Source organism: Maylandia zebra, linkage group LG3, assembly GCF_041146795.1.
Source record: "Maylandia zebra isolate NMK-2024a linkage group LG3, Mzebra_GT3a, whole genome shotgun sequence".
Classification (NCBI taxonomy): domain Eukaryota; kingdom Metazoa; phylum Chordata; class Actinopteri; order Cichliformes; family Cichlidae; genus Maylandia; species Maylandia zebra.
Genome location: NC_135169.1, coordinates 3704927 through 3722635, shown reverse-complemented (window position 1 = coordinate 3722635; position 17709 = coordinate 3704927). Strand labels below are relative to the sequence as shown.

Here is a 17709-nt window from a genome sequence, read left to right as displayed (position 1 = left end):
CACACACATACGTGTCACTGCACAGCTGCAACTTTAGTTACTTTTTGCTTTTTGGTTGTTAATTTATTAACAATATAAAAAGCTCATTTAGGGCTAGGGTCTTAGATCAATAATACAAAAATGTGATCAACAAATCAAACTTTATCGATCCCGTGCTCCGCGGTAGTATTAACATTTCCTACAGCACATTTACCTACATTAGTTTCCATCTGAGCTCATCAACATTTCTATGTACTTTTAATCAACAATAATAATAATAATGAGGAGAATGCACTGGAAATGAAACAAGCCATTCTGATTTTCTTATAAAATATCTTTATTTCAGCTTTTTGTTCCAGATTCAACATAATTATCATTCATATTTTTTGCATAGTTTAAAAAGCACAAGTCGCAGCATAAAAAAGGCGATGGATGTAGAGAGCATTATATGCTTTGAGTCTGGGGTTTATTCAGGTGTGCAGCAGCTAACCACAGACTGTATATGTGAAGATGGATGCAGCTGCCCAGTATGAAAAAGATGCAACGCTTAAGTGTTAAACCTGCATTCTTTCTAATAGCCAGCAGGGGGCAACTCTGATTGTGTGGCGCCTACTTCCCACTCTGACCTGAGTAAACATGCTCCCAGTGTGTTTATGGGGGGAGCTGATACTTTGAAGTCTTAATGAATAAAAAATATTTATTTAGTAAATGACAGTATTTATTACAGTCAGAAAGGATTATAGTATGCTGTGGTAGAAAACAGCAAAGTCTTCACAAACCAATATGTATGACCATTTTTGGTATGTACACATTTAATAATGTTGGGTTTTTCCCTGGGACAAACTGGGCTGATCTTCAAATCATCTGTACCTCACCCCAAATTCACCTTAAAGCTTTAAATCCCTTTCCCGTGTGATAGCCACTGCTTTAGTTGAACTGTAAATGACAAAATATTAGGTGCAATTTAAATCCCATGGCTGTTTTTAAATCATCTCTTAAAAAATGTTTTTGTAATTACAAAATTGAACATTGCAGTTCTTTCAAGGGTCACTGGGAGGCACTGCGTCGCACTTTAGGAGTCACTGCTGCAAAGCAAAAGCTTGAACTATGAACAACCTCTGTAACATCCAGAAAAGTTACTGCTCATTATTTATATACATTACAGTTACAATGTTTTACAACTTAAACATGGAAACAGTACTACATGGTGTCACATTAGTTTCTTTTGAGGCCTAGTTGTCCTTCTTGTGCTCTCTGAGTGTAATCTGGAGTCAGCTCCACTTCCAGTTGTAAGTGCTGACATCACAAATCCAGCAGGTGGTCGATACTTTACGAAGAGAAGTTTATCTCTAGAAGATGTCATGTGAAGGGATGTTACATAAATCTGAATGCAAGAAACAGATTTTGTCCTCTTTTTTTTCAATTTGTCTTCAAAACTTTAACAGAAACTCCTCCAACTTTCCACCTGAGGTTCAAACATCTTGATCTCCACCCATCGAGCTGACTCAAGCTCTAAAATCGAACACTCCAGTCCTCTTCTTTGTTGTCTTCTCCTTACTTCTCCTCTTATTTGGTTGCCTCTATCTCAGGTGTTGGGGGTGGAGCTTCACCTGACGGATCAGCTTGTGGGGGCACCAACTTCTTCTCCAGCCGGGTGACTCTGTGTTTGAGCTTGCTGTGAGTGGCGTCGTGCTCGGCCAGCAGCCGGGCGTAACGGGTCTGCAGGGAGTCCAGGGTGCTCGTCATCCGGTCCACCTTCTCCTCGATCTCTTTGGGGTCTGGGCCCTGCGCTGCCACCTGGAGGACAGAGTTCGTTTTAATAAAGTTTTTATTTCTGTAGACTAGATGTTTGCTAATGTTTCTAAACGAGATAATGTGACTGTACCTCGAGGTCCAGCAGCCCATCCTTCATTAGAATCTGCCTTCCTTTCTCCTCGAGCAGAGCTTTAGCATCCGGATATTCTGTCAGAGCTTCCATCAGGTCGTCTTTGGAAAGACAGAACAGGTCGGAGTAACCGATGCTTCTGATATTAGCTGTCCTCCTGTTTCCTGCCTTACTGCCTGTTGGAGAAGACGCGAGGCTGATTAGGTAACAGAAGCAGTCAGAAGGAAACAGCGCCCAATCCATCGATAACATTTTATGGGATTTTCATTTTTCCCCAGTTTTCTGCAGAAACAAACGTACTTTTATTAAATATTAAACCAGCTTTGGCTCAATAGCAAAACCCATTCTAAAGTTTTGTACATATTTGGGAAAATCTTTTTAAACAGTTCGTCCAAAGGTTTTGGTTTTCTAGCATTAGCACATTATCATTCTAGCATTAGCACATTATCATTCTAGCATTAGCACATTATCATTCTAGCATTAGCACATTATCATTCTAGCATTAGTTACTGCCATTGTGACCGAAAGGATTAGCTTGCTAATAAAGTCATAAGGCTTACCTTTGATAGCAAGAATGCTGATCTCGCCAAAGTAGCTTCCGTCGCTGAGAACAACAAACTGCTTGAGACCATCGTCAGAAACGACAGCTAGTTTTCCCTCCTTGATGATGTACATCTCTCTGCCAATATCACCCTTCTTACAGATGTAGTCTCCAGGACTGTAGACCTGAGGCTGTAGTTTTAGCACCAGTTCCACCAACAGACCAGCCTCGCAATCCGCAAAGATACGGACCTGCCACACCACACAGAGGAGAAGACCTCATGCTTAGACTTTTTACATTTCTGTTGTATTTATGAGGGGTGCTTAGGAGCGTGCAAAGACCTTCTTCAGTGTGTCCAGGTGGACGTTGATGGCGATCTCAGCTCTCAGTTTGTCAGGGAGGTATTTCAACACTTCCCTCTCATCTACTGCTTTCTTATTGGTCCACAGGAAGTCAAACCACTTGATCACTCGCTTCTCCAGGTCTTTTGTTACCTGGGTTGGAAACAGAAGTATGGGGGAAGGGTTCAAGCAGTGCTTTGATGGGCTACATTACTGGTGTACTGATCATCAGGTGCATTGATACAGAATCTGTTTTCTGGTAAGTAAGAGTCGTTTTTGTCATTAAAAAAAGACAAAAAAGCGAAGCAGGTGTTATGTACAAGCTGAAGCAACTCAAATGGGATTTTCCAATTAGATTTATGTAAAAAAATATTTTATTTCAGATGCAAATACTATTAAAGGACCATTATGATAAAAATCACAGACTAACTGACCTTTCGGAAACTCATGTACTGTTTGATGGCATCAATGCGAGCCTGAAAGTCAGCTCTGGCAGCATTCATGTTGGTGATCATGGAGCCAACGTTACCGACAATGGTAGCAAAAATCAACACACCCACCTGTAGAAAAGCACAGGATATCCATAAACATCTATTTATTGTTGTTTTATATAGTATTAAATAAATAACATGAAAGCAAACGCAGATTTTTCTATTTTATAATCTCTGTATTGTATCAGTAAAGAAATATTGTCAAATTATGCCTAACATCTTACTGTCTGTCTGTTTAAGCTTTCAAAACCAACCAAACCTCTTCAGGTAAATCCCCCACAACGCATCTGCTCTCAGGCTTGGGCATTTTTAGCCACATGCTACACAGTCATATACTAAAGCTAAAGTTAGGCCGGACCCACCAGGAAGTCTGTGACGACGAAGAAGTACTCAGAGTTCTCTACAGGTGGTGGTGTTTCTCCAATGGTGGTGAGTGTTAACGTGGACCAGTACATACTGTAGGCATACTTCCTCACCAGACGACCGAACTCTGGATCGGTCGGGTCAGGATACACAAACCTGTCAGAACCGAAACCTGAAAGGACAGGACAGATTAATATGTTACAGCCTTTATCAGGGCTTCCTCGGGGCTTAAATCCAGATAAGGAATGAATCCAACAACCCCACCGATGGCTTTGGAAAAAGAGTAGTAAAGACAGGCATTCCAGTGGATGATGATGAGGATGTACATGACGAGGTTGGAGATACGCAGAAAGTTGGGGTAGTTTGTCCTGGTTTCTGTGCGCTGGAAGAACTCCATCATCCTGAAATGATAGGAGGTTACTCTTGTCACTGCTGAGAAATTCTTAGTTATGTTTGCAGAATAGCAGTAGTGAGGGTTAGACAGTCCAAAACCTCTGTGACATTATGTGTGTATTCAGTATCCTTAGAAAATCATTCTTATTCATTTTATCATCAAATCTCTGACTTTTAGGAAAAGGAAAAGATTCATATTTGTACCTTTGAGTTAAACATCACAACAGCTTTTAGTTAAACTGTAAAGAAATGTTGTTCATAAATTCATGGAATTCAAAAATATCTTCCTACTTAGTCCAAAGACTGGTTAGCAGTGATTAACCCTTGTTTACCTGTTAAACCTGAAGAGTTTGTTGAGGCGGATCTCGGGGTAGGTGACGCCGATGGCAAGGTAGAACACGTCAGTGGGAATCATGGACACCAGGTCCAGTTTGAACTGAAAGCTTTTCATGTACCGTTCACGTAACTTCAGCTCGTCCTTCACCAGCAAACCCTGCTCCAGGTAACCTGCAATCACATAAACAAGCATTCAAAATTTGTACATGTTTGTACCATTATATTTGTGTGCTTACATTAACGTCTACAACAATCTGTGTGTGTGTGTTCAGACCGGTCCTAGTTCTGAAGACCATGTCACCAAGGTAGATGAGATCTGCCAGGAAGTCCAGGAGGAACCAAAAGATCAAGTAGTCAGTCTGCAACTCCTCGAAACATGCCCTGAAATGGACATGCATGTCACTCAGCACAGTAGTTACTTAAGTAACCAAGCTCTCTGGCATTGTTGGCTTTTATTTAACGGCACTGGGAACTTATTGTTGATATTAAGCTGTTGTTCTTCTGATGCTGTGGGCACCAAAGCCTTTAGAGCACTGACACAAACACATTGTTAGTAAGAAAGTGTGGATTTCATGTTACCTGGCTATAATCAGGGTCCAGTTGTACATGACAGGGATAGTGATCACACCCAGCCAGTAGTAGTACATGTTTCCTGCAGGATCAATCACTGTGATCTCCTTGGGACTGCAAACACATAACCAAATATAATTTGTATTTGCAGCACATGTGTACTTCAGCCTTACACAAGCATTCATAAAATCAGTTTTTCAAGACAGAGCCAGTGTTTCTGTTTAAGAAGATCAACTAAACATACGGGGCCTCCTTGGCTTTCTCCTTTTCTTTCTCCTTTTCTTTCTCCTTCTCTTTCTCCTTCTCTTTTTCTTCTTTCTCTTTCTGCTTTTTCTCCTTCTTCTCTTTTTTCTCCTTTTTTTCTTTCCTAGGAGAGATAATTACAAATAAGCAGTTTTCAGTGTTCATTAAAGTTGAAATATATTGAGATTTATGTGAAAATCTATATATCTGGATATGGACTCAAATTTACTCCTTTTTCTCTTTTTTCTCTTTCTTTTCTTTCTTCTCCTTCTTCTTTTTCTTCTTCTCCTCCCTGCAGGAAAGCAGGATATAAGAGATAAGTTTATATATGCCAATACATTTTACATGTAAGTGTATTTAGTCTGTGTGCGTGTCTTACTCTTCTTCATTGTTGTTGCTGTTATTGACGTTGAAGAGAAACCCCGGTCCAGCTTTTTGGGAGGCTCTGAAACAAAGAAAATGATCCGTTAACCTTCCCATCCATCAATAACCCTGAACAGTTGCCACTAACTGGTGTCATTCTTCAAGAAATTATGAAACTTTAACTTTAGACACTACAGCAGCTGCTAATGGCCTCTGAATCACGATAAAGGTCCATTAGGGTCTCTTCACGAGGCCCATGGGCACCTAAATCCTCTAAAGGACTCCAGAACCTGTTGGAAAATTTGTCTGTGAATACATTTTTGGTCCAAATGTCTTTCAGGTTACTATTTGTTGTTTGTTTGGATATAACTCTGGTAGGCCATTGGCTGGTACCCAAGCCCGATAAGTCCATGAACCTGCTGTCCTATGGCCTACACAGATTTAGCAAGAGGCCCTGAATCATTTTAAACCCATTCGAAAACCTCTTCGAGGACCCACTGAGCCACACTTGAACTACACTTTCCACAGGTGGCTCACAATCATCACCTTCATTACAGTTTTTGAGTCGCATTTGTATGATACTCACCTGTCCTGTGCACCGACTTCACCTGGCTCCTCGTCCATATCTTGTAGAACTATGGAGGGTGGAGTTAATCTGGAGACTTGGTGTGGGAGTAACGGTGCTACCTTGGCCATGGAGATGTTTTTCTTTTGGCTAATTTATGTCCAGAAAGGGAGAAAAAAATGAATTTTGGTGAAACCTTTGCAACACAGAATGTCATACAGTCAGGACATATCCACGGTGAGTTTAGCATGATGGCATTTTATTTGAACACTTGGATGTGTCCAACCGGGTACCACGATGTCATAAAATACTGTCTTTATGCAACATCATTACAAGTTTGCTTTCCCAGCTGTTCAGTGCTGATGTTAAAAATCTTCCTGGGCCTAAAGAAATACAAGCCTTGCAAAAACTTTAGACCTGACAATAACGTGGTCATCGGTACCCGAACTGATTAGCCTCTGGCATCCCTCTGTGATCCACATTTAGTAGGCCTGCTGCACCATGTTTGCAGCACAAAGTTAGTTGTCTGACAAATTTTCTTTGACCCAAAATGGTATTAAAATAATTGTATTTAAACAACACGAAATTGTCTTATTTTAGCTTATTAAACATTCTTTTCATGAATAATTACTAACGGTTAGAGCTTTACAAAGACTATGAGACTAAAGGAGACCCGGGTGGAAAGGATGGTTTTTAGAAAGACGTTTCATTACCAGGCGTTGTTTGGCCCTAACTGGTCGAACCACATAGGACCTACACAGGATCCAAAGCTGGCAGCTCAATGGCATTTTTGAGGCAGTGCCAACACCTGTATGAGCCATATTTTGCAATATAAGGGTAAGACAGATTTTGTTGTTGACACCTTATCATCTAAGTAGGCCATGTGTGGCTAACTAGGAGCCAAACTGGCTGCTTTATGGACCTGAACCCGGGAACATAAACTGTTTTTATTAGAGATTATTACCGGTTCTTTCTTAAGAACTGATTAGTAACGTTTTATGAAGATTCAGGTAAATAAAGACCCTTTGGTAACACGCAGGTTTTTGTGCTGTAGTGTGGGGTCACCAAGAGTTTAAACAAAAGCAACAGGTAAATTAAGATCACACACACATGAGTATACAACATATCCACTATCAACATTGGACCAAATAAACCTACATTGTTCCCTCACGTTTCCATTTTTATTGTTATCAATTCTATTGAACGAAAACGTGTATGATGTTTAAAAAATGTCTTGCATAATGTGCGGCCTTCTACCCTCAGTCCATTATCTCCTTACTCACCAGCTGATAATCCAACACCTGTGGTTATGTGGCCTAGATCCACCAGCAGCCCATCAAACTCATCTCCATGGAAACAGAGGAGTAACCTCCCATAAACGCACTCCTGTGGAAGCTGGGACCCTTTAAATCCTCACTGGTTTAGAGTCTAGAAGGAAAAAAGGAGAAAAGGGACCGAGGGATGGAAGGAGTGGAGCGTTCGGAGGGTCCAGCAGACGAGTCTCCTCAGTCACCCTGACCAGGATAAAGAGATTAGAGGAGGGATGATACTGTGTGTCTTACGTACGCCTGCACTCAGAGGTGGGGAATGAAACTACTACCATGTGGTTACACATGAAAATATACAACTCCACCTCGACAACTTTAATATTTGTTTCAGTGTTGAGCAAAGACGTAAAACAGCATGTAAAAGTGAATGTGATGCAACGGAGGAGTTCAAGTTAGACAAACAGGAAGCTAGGAAAGAAGGAGAAGAAGTGAAATGTGTCACAGAAGGAGGAGTTAATCAATGAAGCGATTAGAAAGGAAAGAAACGGCTAAATGAGAAACAGAAGAATGTATAACAGCATTACAGGAAGGAGGAAATAAAGAGAAGGATGAAATATGGTGGAGGAAAAAAGGGGACAGAAAGAGTGTGAGGAGTGGTGTGAAAGTAGTGATTGCAGTAGTGAAAAGTGAGGAAGAGCAGATTAGAAAGAGCCGTGCTGGTTTTCCTCTGATCCTCCTGAGTCAGCAGTGTAGCCTTAATAACACACAGCAGCCTTTAACGGGCAGCTCTGATTGGCTTATTGGGAATTAGTCCGTGTGTGTGTGTGTGTTTGCAGCACTGTTACCTTTACTGTCACCACACAAAAACTATAATTCATGTGTGAGTGAAGTACCATCGGCTCTGCAGGGCTGAATCTTCATCCCTTTATATCGCACTAGGAAAATGAACACATGTGTGACATAATCTCCACCACAGTCTTCAGTAACAGGCTTCTTGAAGCTTTTCTTTGGATGTTGGCAGCCTTTCTTTATCATGATGATCCCACACTGTTGAGTGGAGGCCAATCCTATGATAGTGTTTTCTATCCATGCTTTCACTGCACTGGCGGTGTGTTTGGGATCACAGCTGAAAAACGAAGCTGTTGCCAAGCAGGCTCTTTCCAGATGGTATTAGATGGTGGATGGTGGGATATCTCAGCCTCTTCTCCCCGATTCCCTTCCTGAAGAACGGCTTCTTCTTCCTCTGAGACCATTTCTGGCCTCAGCGAGCACCTCGGCAGTTTTAGGCAGTTATTTTAATTCCACTTTAACCGCTTATGCACCAGTCGCCTCAGATTCATTGAAGACATTGACATTAACACTTTGACTTTGAAGAAAATCTTTGGAGTCTTGCTCAAAATTTGAGAGCTGATAATAGGACCATGTTTATAAACTATTTCTTATAAACTTCCTGCTGTTCCAAAAGTGGCCACAATCCAGAAACACATGGCTGCAGATGCAGTTTTTCATTTTAAACTGGGATTTATCGCCCTGCGCTCATGATCCTAAAGCTCCTGTTTAATTTGCAATTACATTTGAAAGAGGGAAACCTGGACCTGGTATTACCTGCTCTGTCATTTCAACAGAGAGTTTATGGCTATTGCTAATTTCCAAACTTTGTCCCTTGTGGGGCTTTTACATTCACACACATGCTCGGAGTGATGAGCTGTGTGGATCCTGTGTCTGTGACTCCCCCCTCATCTGCTGCCCTCTGCTGGATGCTTCTGTAACTGCTCTACTTTGAACCAATGAGTGATTTGTGATCAGTGAGTAAAGCAGTTGAGAATTCAGCTCGGATGCTGTGACAGGTTGAAACCACTGCAACAAGTCCTCTTTGATGTTCCACGATCAGCTGGATGTGGTGTTACTGCAAAGGTGAAGCACAGCAGCTCAGTATTCAGGTGTCAGACCACGAAAAGACACAGATCCACTGCCCTGCAGACCTTTTATAGATTTTTGAAAGTTTAACCTGACATTTAAACTGTTTTTAACAACAACCCCACAGTTACTGATTTATTGTGTTTTACATTATCGGACATTTCTGATTAGTGCTGATGTGCATGAAGTGAACTTCTTCCACTGTTTTGGCTGCCGTTCAGTAAATATGTACACCAGTCCCTCACACTGTTGCACAGGTCCCATCAGTAATGATGACAAAGGATGCTGTCGGTGTGTGTGATGCTTTCATGTGTGTGTGATTTCACTGTGATGAAGCCAGTTTATTGTGGCTATTTCACATTGAGCTGTGATACGGGGCTGTCAGAAATACTCACACCATTAGAAAAACACAAAACCACTGAGCTATGGTGGCAAGAAAAGAGGAAGAAGAGGCTTTTTCCCCCTGATCTAGTTTTTTTCTCAAGCTTTTAAAAAAGATTTTCAATCCTGTTGAATAATTTTGACCTATTTTCTTCTGTTTTTTTGGATACAAAATAACAATCGTATATTTGAATGTCTGTTTGGACGAAATGTCCCCGAGCATGAATAAAAGACTTCAGAATTTATTTTTCACTTCTGAGAGAAACTTTCTAACATTTCTGTTTCAGGTCATCTTTTTGTAAAACTCTTTATAAACTTACCTAAAACGTAGTGAACAAAACTGCGATCTCAGCCAGACGAAGAGTTCAGTAGAACCACGTTATTCCTAAAATAAGTTGTATCACCGCGGCTCTAATTCTCCGTCCTTCCATTAAAAGTCTTTAATCTTCAGTTTCTTAAATGAGTCACGTGGTACGACCAACTCGCGAGACCGTTAACGTAGCTAAATTCGTCATCGACACAAACTTCCACGCGCGCTCCGAAGCCTCACAGCCCCGCGGAAGGATACACTATCCATCGACTTCAGCGGAGCATCCTCGCGCTGAGCCGCAGGTAAGTTCAGCGCCCCCGGTCCCCCCGGTCACACACACACGTCAGACTCAGCTCAGGCGAGAAACGTGTTCTTTTATTTCTCTGGTGGAAGAAAAAAAACCTGTCGCGTTAAATAGTGCCGCGTTTGTAAGGAAAAAGCGCTCCGGGGGGAGAAAATTGTCATGCTAACATACTTGTGGGGACCAACAGTCACTAACGGGGACAACGTGTCTGTCCGCACGAGTTTGAAGTTATTTTTGAGGCTCAAAATGTGGTTTTAGTGTCAGGGTTACAGTTAGCATCATGTGAATAAGATGTCCTCACTAAGATATGAAAACGAGTGTGTGTGTGTGTGTGTGTGCGCGCGCGCGTGGGCCGCTGTGACCTCTGACCCTTAGAGGAGCGGGAACATTAGCTGGTGTTTTTTAGAAGCTGGCTGCAGTTAACTGCTTACAGGCTGTGGTTTCCCTAACAAAGCTACAAGTTCACCGACTCACCGGCTGATGCGTTCCAGATTAAATGACCTGTGGGTGTTTAAAACCACAGTGAACAGCTACAAGTACAAAGGGTTTTTACCTGCTGCCTGTATCATGACATACCAGGTGAACAGGCCTCGCCTCAACATTAGACTGCTGTCAGCTATCCAGTGACTTCTGAGCCTCTGACAATGAGAGACGCCTCATGTCACAGTTTAAGTAAACGCCTTAAATAAAAGTTGTAACTTTGCACTTCAGTCACATGTTAACGTTTCATCTAAACGATGTACAAAACCCGTGTCTCGTCTTTTATTTCGCAGCTCACAGGTGGAGGTGACATACCTGGGGAGGAGAGGAAGGTTGGCGGAGGTCAGGACCACTGAGGGAACAGAAGCAGCAGGATGGCTTCACCCGAAAAGGTGCCTAGAAATAATTGCTGTAAATAAAAAAAGGAGCATTTTCTAAGTTAAGCACGGCAGCGTACGAAAAGAAACCACATGACGAAGCGCTGCTGCTTGCTGAGCCTGAGAGAAGCGAGACAAAATCTAGACTTGGAGTTTGAAGAATTAGTGGCTTCATGATTTGTATTTTCACATGAAATAAATAACAGAACAGCTTTTCTCAGTGGAGCGTGCTCTGGACCTGAGACTTGTTTGTAGGGCTGGACGATGGAGAGTTTGTAACATATACTGATTAGCAATGAATCAGGAGTATCACTCGACTTTTATCTGGGAAACTTTCTGTAATGTCTCTGATAACTGACTAATAACACACTAATTAAACAACATTGCACACTCAGTACTCTTACCAGGCAAAATAGCCAACACCATTTTCAGTGTGCCTGCAGGGAAAGAGTTTAAAACCAGGACAAATAAAGATTAGAACAAATTAAATAATAACACTAATGGCAGTTTAAGTCGTGTAACTCTAGCCTGTGAATCATTCAAGCATAAAATAAGGAGGTAATACAGGGATGTTCCATAAACATCATTTGTTTTCATTTCTTTAGTCAAATCTATGAAAAATGCCAGAGAAACAGTTTGACAGCATACAATATATTTTGCGCCAACAATGTGATTTCCAAACAGCAGTTAGCTGAAGGGTGTCATTTTGGACACGAGTGTTTCTGGGAATAATAAAACATAGATGACTTGTTTTGACAGCATTTCATTTGGATATTTACTGATCTTAAAGTATATATGATCAAACACAGCCGAGCATTTTAGATGTTTAGTAGAAACCTTTTACTCACCTTTCCTGTTTCTTCAGTTTTTGTTCTACTGCAGAATATTTTTAAGGTTATCTGCTATAAAAAGTCAGGAAAATCTCCTTCATGTTTTTTTGTTTTGTCCTCAGTTACTTTGACACACAGACATCTGCTGTGATGCTCACACCTCTGATGAAGTCTCACACTGTCAGTACTGATAAATGATCAGAACTATAATACTTCTGACTGTCTGATTTTAAAATTGAACCGAATCGCATCGGGACCTTGTGAACCTGAATTGAATGGATTATAGAAATCAGTAACGATTCTCACCCAACAGAAGTGGATGTAGCTCTGGGTAAGGATGAAAAGATCACTTTTTCGTTAAGTTAAGGCCTGATCTGTCTGAAATTCATAGCCAGTGCTCTGACACGGAGCCATTAAGCTTTGAACGCTGAAAAAGCACTGCGTATCCAAAAACAAAATTATATGTCGTGATAAATGCACTGCCCAAGTGTCCCCTCTCCTCACTGCCTTTCAGCGGCAGGTAGCAGCAAAGATGATGATGATTAAGTTTAACATTGCCAAAGCACTTTAAGCTCGAGCACTTTTTCAGTAACTTATCTTTCTTGTAGATCTGTGCTCCAAATAAAGAACTTTGTGTTCACAAGATTGTTAGTTAATCATCATTACAAAAGATTGAAAAAGCATGCTGTGAAGTTTAAGGTTTGTTAGGCCGTGTTTTGAGTTTTGTTTGAAAAAGAATAGCTTCATATAAGAAGAAAATATATATCACATATGCAGGACACCTTAAACTAGTGTTTTTAATTAAGCAGCAAGGCAGAACAAAATCAGGGCTGTATCAAGACGCGAGGACTAAACCCCAATTCAACCAGAACTGAACATATTTGTTAACTTTAAGAGTAAAGAGAGAAACTATCTGTATTTCTTAATTGTAAATGGCACCAAATTGTATTCAAAACTTGAGCCACACTTATGGAGCTCCACAATCCTTTTCCTGGTGTTTTGGTTGACATCTCTTAATTTTCCCATGTCAAAGAAACAGGCTCTGTGTTTTTCCTTATATGCATCCACAGCTGTGCCACCAATTTACTCACATGGACTCTACTAACCAATCAGAAGCTTCTTCAGCTCAGAATGGAGTCGTCTGGAGTTTTCTTATTAATTAACAATAAACTTAGTGTATATGTACTCCTAAATTTGATGAAAGTGATAAAAAACAGAAAGCTCTGTCTCTCTTTATTCTGACATTTAACTAATTCAAAAGATATTTCAATATTTATTTATCTAAAACAAAAGTTTACTCTAAATTGATGTTTAACAGTAAAAAAATGTTTTTATGTTTTTTTTTTAATGTTTTTTCACTAAAGTTTATGTAAATATCTGGTTTCAACTGTGAATATACTGCTGTGTATTGAAATTCCTCTTGATTTGCATAGAAATATATTGAACAACATCCAAAGCATAATATATAAAATTTCTAAATTATTAACTAACAATCTTGTGCTTAAAGTGCTTTGTCAATATTGTAGAAAATGTTAAACTTAATCATCATCTCGGCTCCTCTGACGACCTGTTTGCTGCTGCATGCTGCTGAAAGGCAGTGGGGAGAGGGGACACTTGAGCATTTATCACAGCATATAATGTGTTTCCTGGATACACTGTGCTTTTTCAGCATTCAAATATTGATGGCACCGTGTCAGAGTACTGGCTATGAATTTCAGACAGATCAGGCCTTAACTTAACAAAAAAGTTATCAATCGTTCTTTTCATCTTTTCTTATTACCCACAGCTACATCCACTTCTGTCAGGCCTAGGCTGCTCATAGGGCTGGGTATCATCACTGATTTCTATAATCCATTCGATTCCGGTTCTCAAAGTCCTGATTTGATTCAATTTAGCCTCAGACAGTCAGAAATATTATAATGAGACTTCATCAGAATTGTGAACATCACAGCAGATGCCTTTGTGTGAAAGTAACTGAGAATAAAACACAGAAAAACATGAAGGAGATTTTCCTGGTCTGGCTTTTTATAGCAGATAACCTTAAAAATATTCTGCAATTTTGCATAATTTTAAGAAGTTTAAATTTCTTCAGTGTTGAACAGCAGAAATTAGGCTTTCTTGTCCGAGGTCATTGAAGTGAAAAAAGAAAAAGACAGCGCTGTAAACAACAGTAGACTGGTGGGTAATAAGCAAACAAATAATGCAGAAAACAGAGATTTGAGATTGGAAACTGTTCCTGAAGTACACACAGAGAGAGAGCTGTGCAGGAAGTGTGATTTTTATCGTGGCGGAAGCAAAACAGCAAAAGTCAGAGGGAATTCATGACGACATTGATCAAATGTGAAGCGCAGTTTGCTGCTTCTTTTGCTGCTGGCTCTGCAAATTTTGGTTGGAGAGAGGCAAAACCTGCAGCTCAGAATCAGCGCAAAAAAGACGTAAACACAGCGTGGACCGGACACATCAGGATCGCTAAGCTCCGACAGCGTGTCCGTCTACGGGCCGTCGGGTGAGAAAGCCAAGAAAGACAAAGCTGATTCTGATGCGTCCACTCTGTGTTTACGTCTTTGTGTGGAATCCGTTAATGAATTGATATCGCTTTATTCAAGCTACTCACCTCTCTCTTCCACCTGCACTTTCAACTGGACCATGGCCAATCAGAGAGGTCCCGCCCCTGACTATCTCTGATTCGTTTAGTCCATGATAGGGGCAAAATGTGTGTCTGTTGTTGACCACACGGAGAGTTGCAGAGATTTTTTTTTTTTTGTTACCCGAACAGTTGGTCGCACACTCCAAAAGACCCCGGGTTTCTGAAAAAACAACCCGGGCTTAAGCCCAGTAAGCCACCCCCCGCTCCGCCAATGGTGCTGGCGCACCAGTGCAACCATGGGAAAAAGTTAGTCTAGAGCCCTGCTGACTTCTGGAAGTGTCACCATGTTGCCAGTACCTGAGTTATAATCTGTTTTTGTTTTTCTGTTGAATTAGGACAAGACCGGCAAAGAAATGCGGAAAAAACACAGATGTCAGCAATGCCAGAAGGCTTTCCACAACCTGAAGCAACTAAAGAGTCATCAAAAAAGTCACACTGAAGAAAGACTGTACAGCTGTGATCAGTGTGAGAAAACATACAAAACAGTACGCACGCTAAATGTTCATAAGAAAACGCACAGTGGAGAAAAACCACATATGTGTCAGGAGTGCGGCAGTGAATTTATCTCATTGAGAAACTTATCGACTCACATTCAACGGTATCACACTGGAGAGAGACCGCACCATTGTCAGCAATGTGACAAAGGGTTTGTGACCCAAGGAGAATTAAAGCATCATCAGAGGGTTCACACAGGAGAAAAGCCCTACAGCTGCAGTGAGTGCGGGAAAAGTTTTTCATGGCTTTCGAGTCTTGTCTATCACCAGCGCATCCACACTGGGGTGAAACCGTTCAGCTGTGAGGAGTGTGGGAAGAGTTTCACTCGACTATATTATTTAAAGCGCCACAAGAACATCCACACAAAAGAAATGATTTTCTCCTGTGAGCAGTGCGGTAAAGATTTCTCTTCATCATCTAACCTTAGAAGGCATGTTGTTATGCATACCGGAGAGAAATCACACAGATGTGACCAGTGTGGGAGAAGATTCACCTTGAGGGAAAACCTGAGACGCCACACACGTATTCACACTGGAGAAAAACCATACAAGTGCAGACACTGCGACAAGACTTTTAGTTCACAGACTCAGTGCACAGTACATGAACGCATCCACACTGGAACGAGACCGTACAGCTGTGAGGAGTGTGGGAAGAGTTTCACTCAAATAGGTACTTTAAAGGTGCACAGGAACATCCACACAAAAGAAATGATTTTCACCTGTGAGGAGTGCGGTAAAGATTTCTCTTCATCATCTAACCTTAGAAGGCATGTTGTTATGCATACCGGAGAGAAATCACACAGATGTGACCAGTGTGGGAGAAGATTCACCTTGAGGCAAGACCTGAGACACCACACACGTATTCACACTGGAGAAAAACCATACAAGTGCAGACACTGCGACAAGACTTTTAGTTCACAGACTAAGCGCACAGTACATGAACGCATCCACACTGGAACGAGACCGTACAGCTGTGGGGAGTGTGGGAAGAGTTTCACTCAAATAGGTACTTTAAAGGTGCACAGGAACCGCCACACAAAAGACATGCTTTTCTCCTGCGAGCAGTGCGGGAAGGTCTTCACTTCTCACAGTGCATTAAATTATCATAAAAGGATCCACCGACAGAAACAGCAATAATGTGAACTTTGCAGAAAAAGATTTGAAGGAATACAAAGTCACTGCTGTACTCTCACTGAAAATACAACCTGAAAGTGTAAAAACGCTGTAAACAAACCTTCATTATGCAGTTGTTATGTCAACATACTTCGTCTTTCCTGTTTGCTTGTTTTAAAAGATGTTTTTGTTGTTGGGTGCTTTATTTCATTAAAAAACGAATTAATTCTATAAATATCATTATACATCGATCTATAATTACTTAACTACAGCTTTCCAAAGTGCTGTCTTTTATATGTCATACATACGATTGTTAAAAATGGCAGGTTTGTTTGAACCAACAGATTTCTTTTAAATGAAGCAGTTTGTCTTTCTAAGAATATTTTATTTGTTTATTACTGTGAGTTTTGTTGTGACAGAAACATCATTTTCTTGAGGTTTTCATTATATGACACTTGCTATGTACTTTTCTTTGAAACATGGATGCGAGTTGTTTTAGGCACATCGTTCAGGCCTATATCATTATTGTGTTTCTGTTGCATCAATAGAACTTCGTTTTGAGGCAGCTAAAGTTGCAGATGTTGCAGACTTTGTAAAGTTACTTTGATGTTAACAAAGTTTTACACAAACTGATGTGTTTGTTTAAACTGTTTTTGGAGGTCCAAACATGGCCGACCGAAGTGTTCGTTGTTGATACAGTTACTGAAAATGATTTGATTTGTCATTAGGACTCAGAGAGGACCTAACTTCTGCTGTCAGTGACGTGAAAATACTGACTGCTGATGTTTGTCAGGGTTTTGTTAACTTACAGCAATGTTGATAATAATAATAATAATTTTAGGATCTTGCGTTTAAGTTTTTTCCTTATTGGCTGCTGTCCAGTCATTTCTAACATGCACTGTTACAATGCTGTTTGTTTCTTGCATAAATAAAAAGTATTTATTGATCAGTGAGTAGAAGGATGGGTGACCCCTCCCACTCACTTTCTTTGTATCCCATCTGTTCATCTGTTTTCAGTGAATCTCCTAAATATAAATAAACAAATACTATGTTCAGGAATGCTTGGACTCTTATTTCTTCTGAACAAACATTTCTGTAACTCGGTGTAAGGGCATCGTTTCTTGCTCATAGAATCGTCTAGAATTCAGATCTATGACATTGAGATAACTTATCATTAAAAGCATGAGGCCTTCTGATGTGATCTTGGAAAACCGCGACATCCTTTCCCCTCGTGTGTCCACACAACGTTCAGATGTGTGACCAAAGCATTTTATTCCAGTCAGTTTTTTATATTGTAAAGGTAAAACACTGCGGGAAGGAAAAACTCCCTTTTAACAGGAAGAAATGTTTTGGCATAAGTAGAAAACTTCTGCTGAGATAGTATAAATATCAACACTTTACCGAGTTCTTTTGATTCCTCAGAGGCATCCAATAGAAGACAAAACACTGGTCAGTAGACCATTTAAGACTTTATTACTTCTAGAAGGGAGATGCGTCCTGCATGACACGCTGCCGCGG

General features: G+C 40.7%; 2 protein-coding genes across 5 annotated transcripts; one reads left to right on the top strand and one right to left on the bottom strand.

Moving 5' to 3' along the window:
* Positions 1-298: 298 nt before the first annotated feature.
* Positions 299-8004, bottom strand: cnga1b (cyclic nucleotide gated channel subunit alpha 1b). The gene is made up of 15 exons (XM_076878713.1): positions 7354-8004; positions 6092-6220; positions 5522-5587; positions 5372-5434; positions 5144-5266; positions 4909-5013; positions 4604-4710; positions 4326-4500; positions 3865-4001; positions 3600-3772; positions 3181-3306; positions 2747-2899; positions 2425-2656; positions 1865-2040; positions 299-1776 (listed from the first exon to the last, which is right to left on the bottom strand). The coding sequence occupies exons 2-15, from the start codon at positions 6199-6201 to the stop codon at positions 1546-1548; spliced, it is 1977 nt and encodes a 658-aa protein (XP_076734828.1). The 5' UTR covers positions 6202-6220; positions 7354-8004; the 3' UTR covers positions 299-1545.
* Positions 8005-9975: 1971 nt separating this feature from the next.
* On the top strand, positions 9976-17140 carry LOC112430816 (uncharacterized). 4 transcript variants are annotated; one of them, XM_024799298.2, is made up of 3 exons: positions 9976-10248; positions 11024-11122; positions 14920-17140. In XM_024799298.2, the coding sequence occupies exons 2-3, from the start codon at positions 11105-11107 to the stop codon at positions 16213-16215; spliced, it is 1314 nt and encodes a 437-aa protein (XP_024655066.2). In that variant the 5' UTR covers positions 9976-10248; positions 11024-11104; the 3' UTR covers positions 16216-17140. The 4 variants fall into 4 exon arrangements, with proteins under 4 accessions (XP_024655066.2, XP_076734844.1, XP_076734838.1 ...); XM_076878729.1 differs by lacking the exon at positions 9976-10248 and adding an exon at positions 10277-10753; XM_076878723.1 differs by lacking the exon at positions 9976-10248 and adding an exon at positions 10277-10829.
* The last annotated feature ends 569 nt before the right edge of the window (positions 17141-17709 follow it).

Excerpts from the sequence above, each read along its gene's own strand:
- cnga1b (XM_076878713.1), bottom strand. The coding sequence starts at position 6,201 with ATGGCCAAGGTAGCACCGTTACTCCCACACCAAGTCTCCAGATTAACT. Across the intron at positions 4,711-4,908 it reads TGGACCCTGATTATAGCCAG|GGCATGTTTCGAGGAGTTGC; the intron begins GTAACATGAAAT and ends TGTCCATTTCAG. Across the intron at positions 4,501-4,603 it reads GGTCTTCAGAACTAGGACCG|GTTACCTGGAGCAGGGTTTG; the intron begins GTCTGAACACAC and ends ATGTGATTGCAG.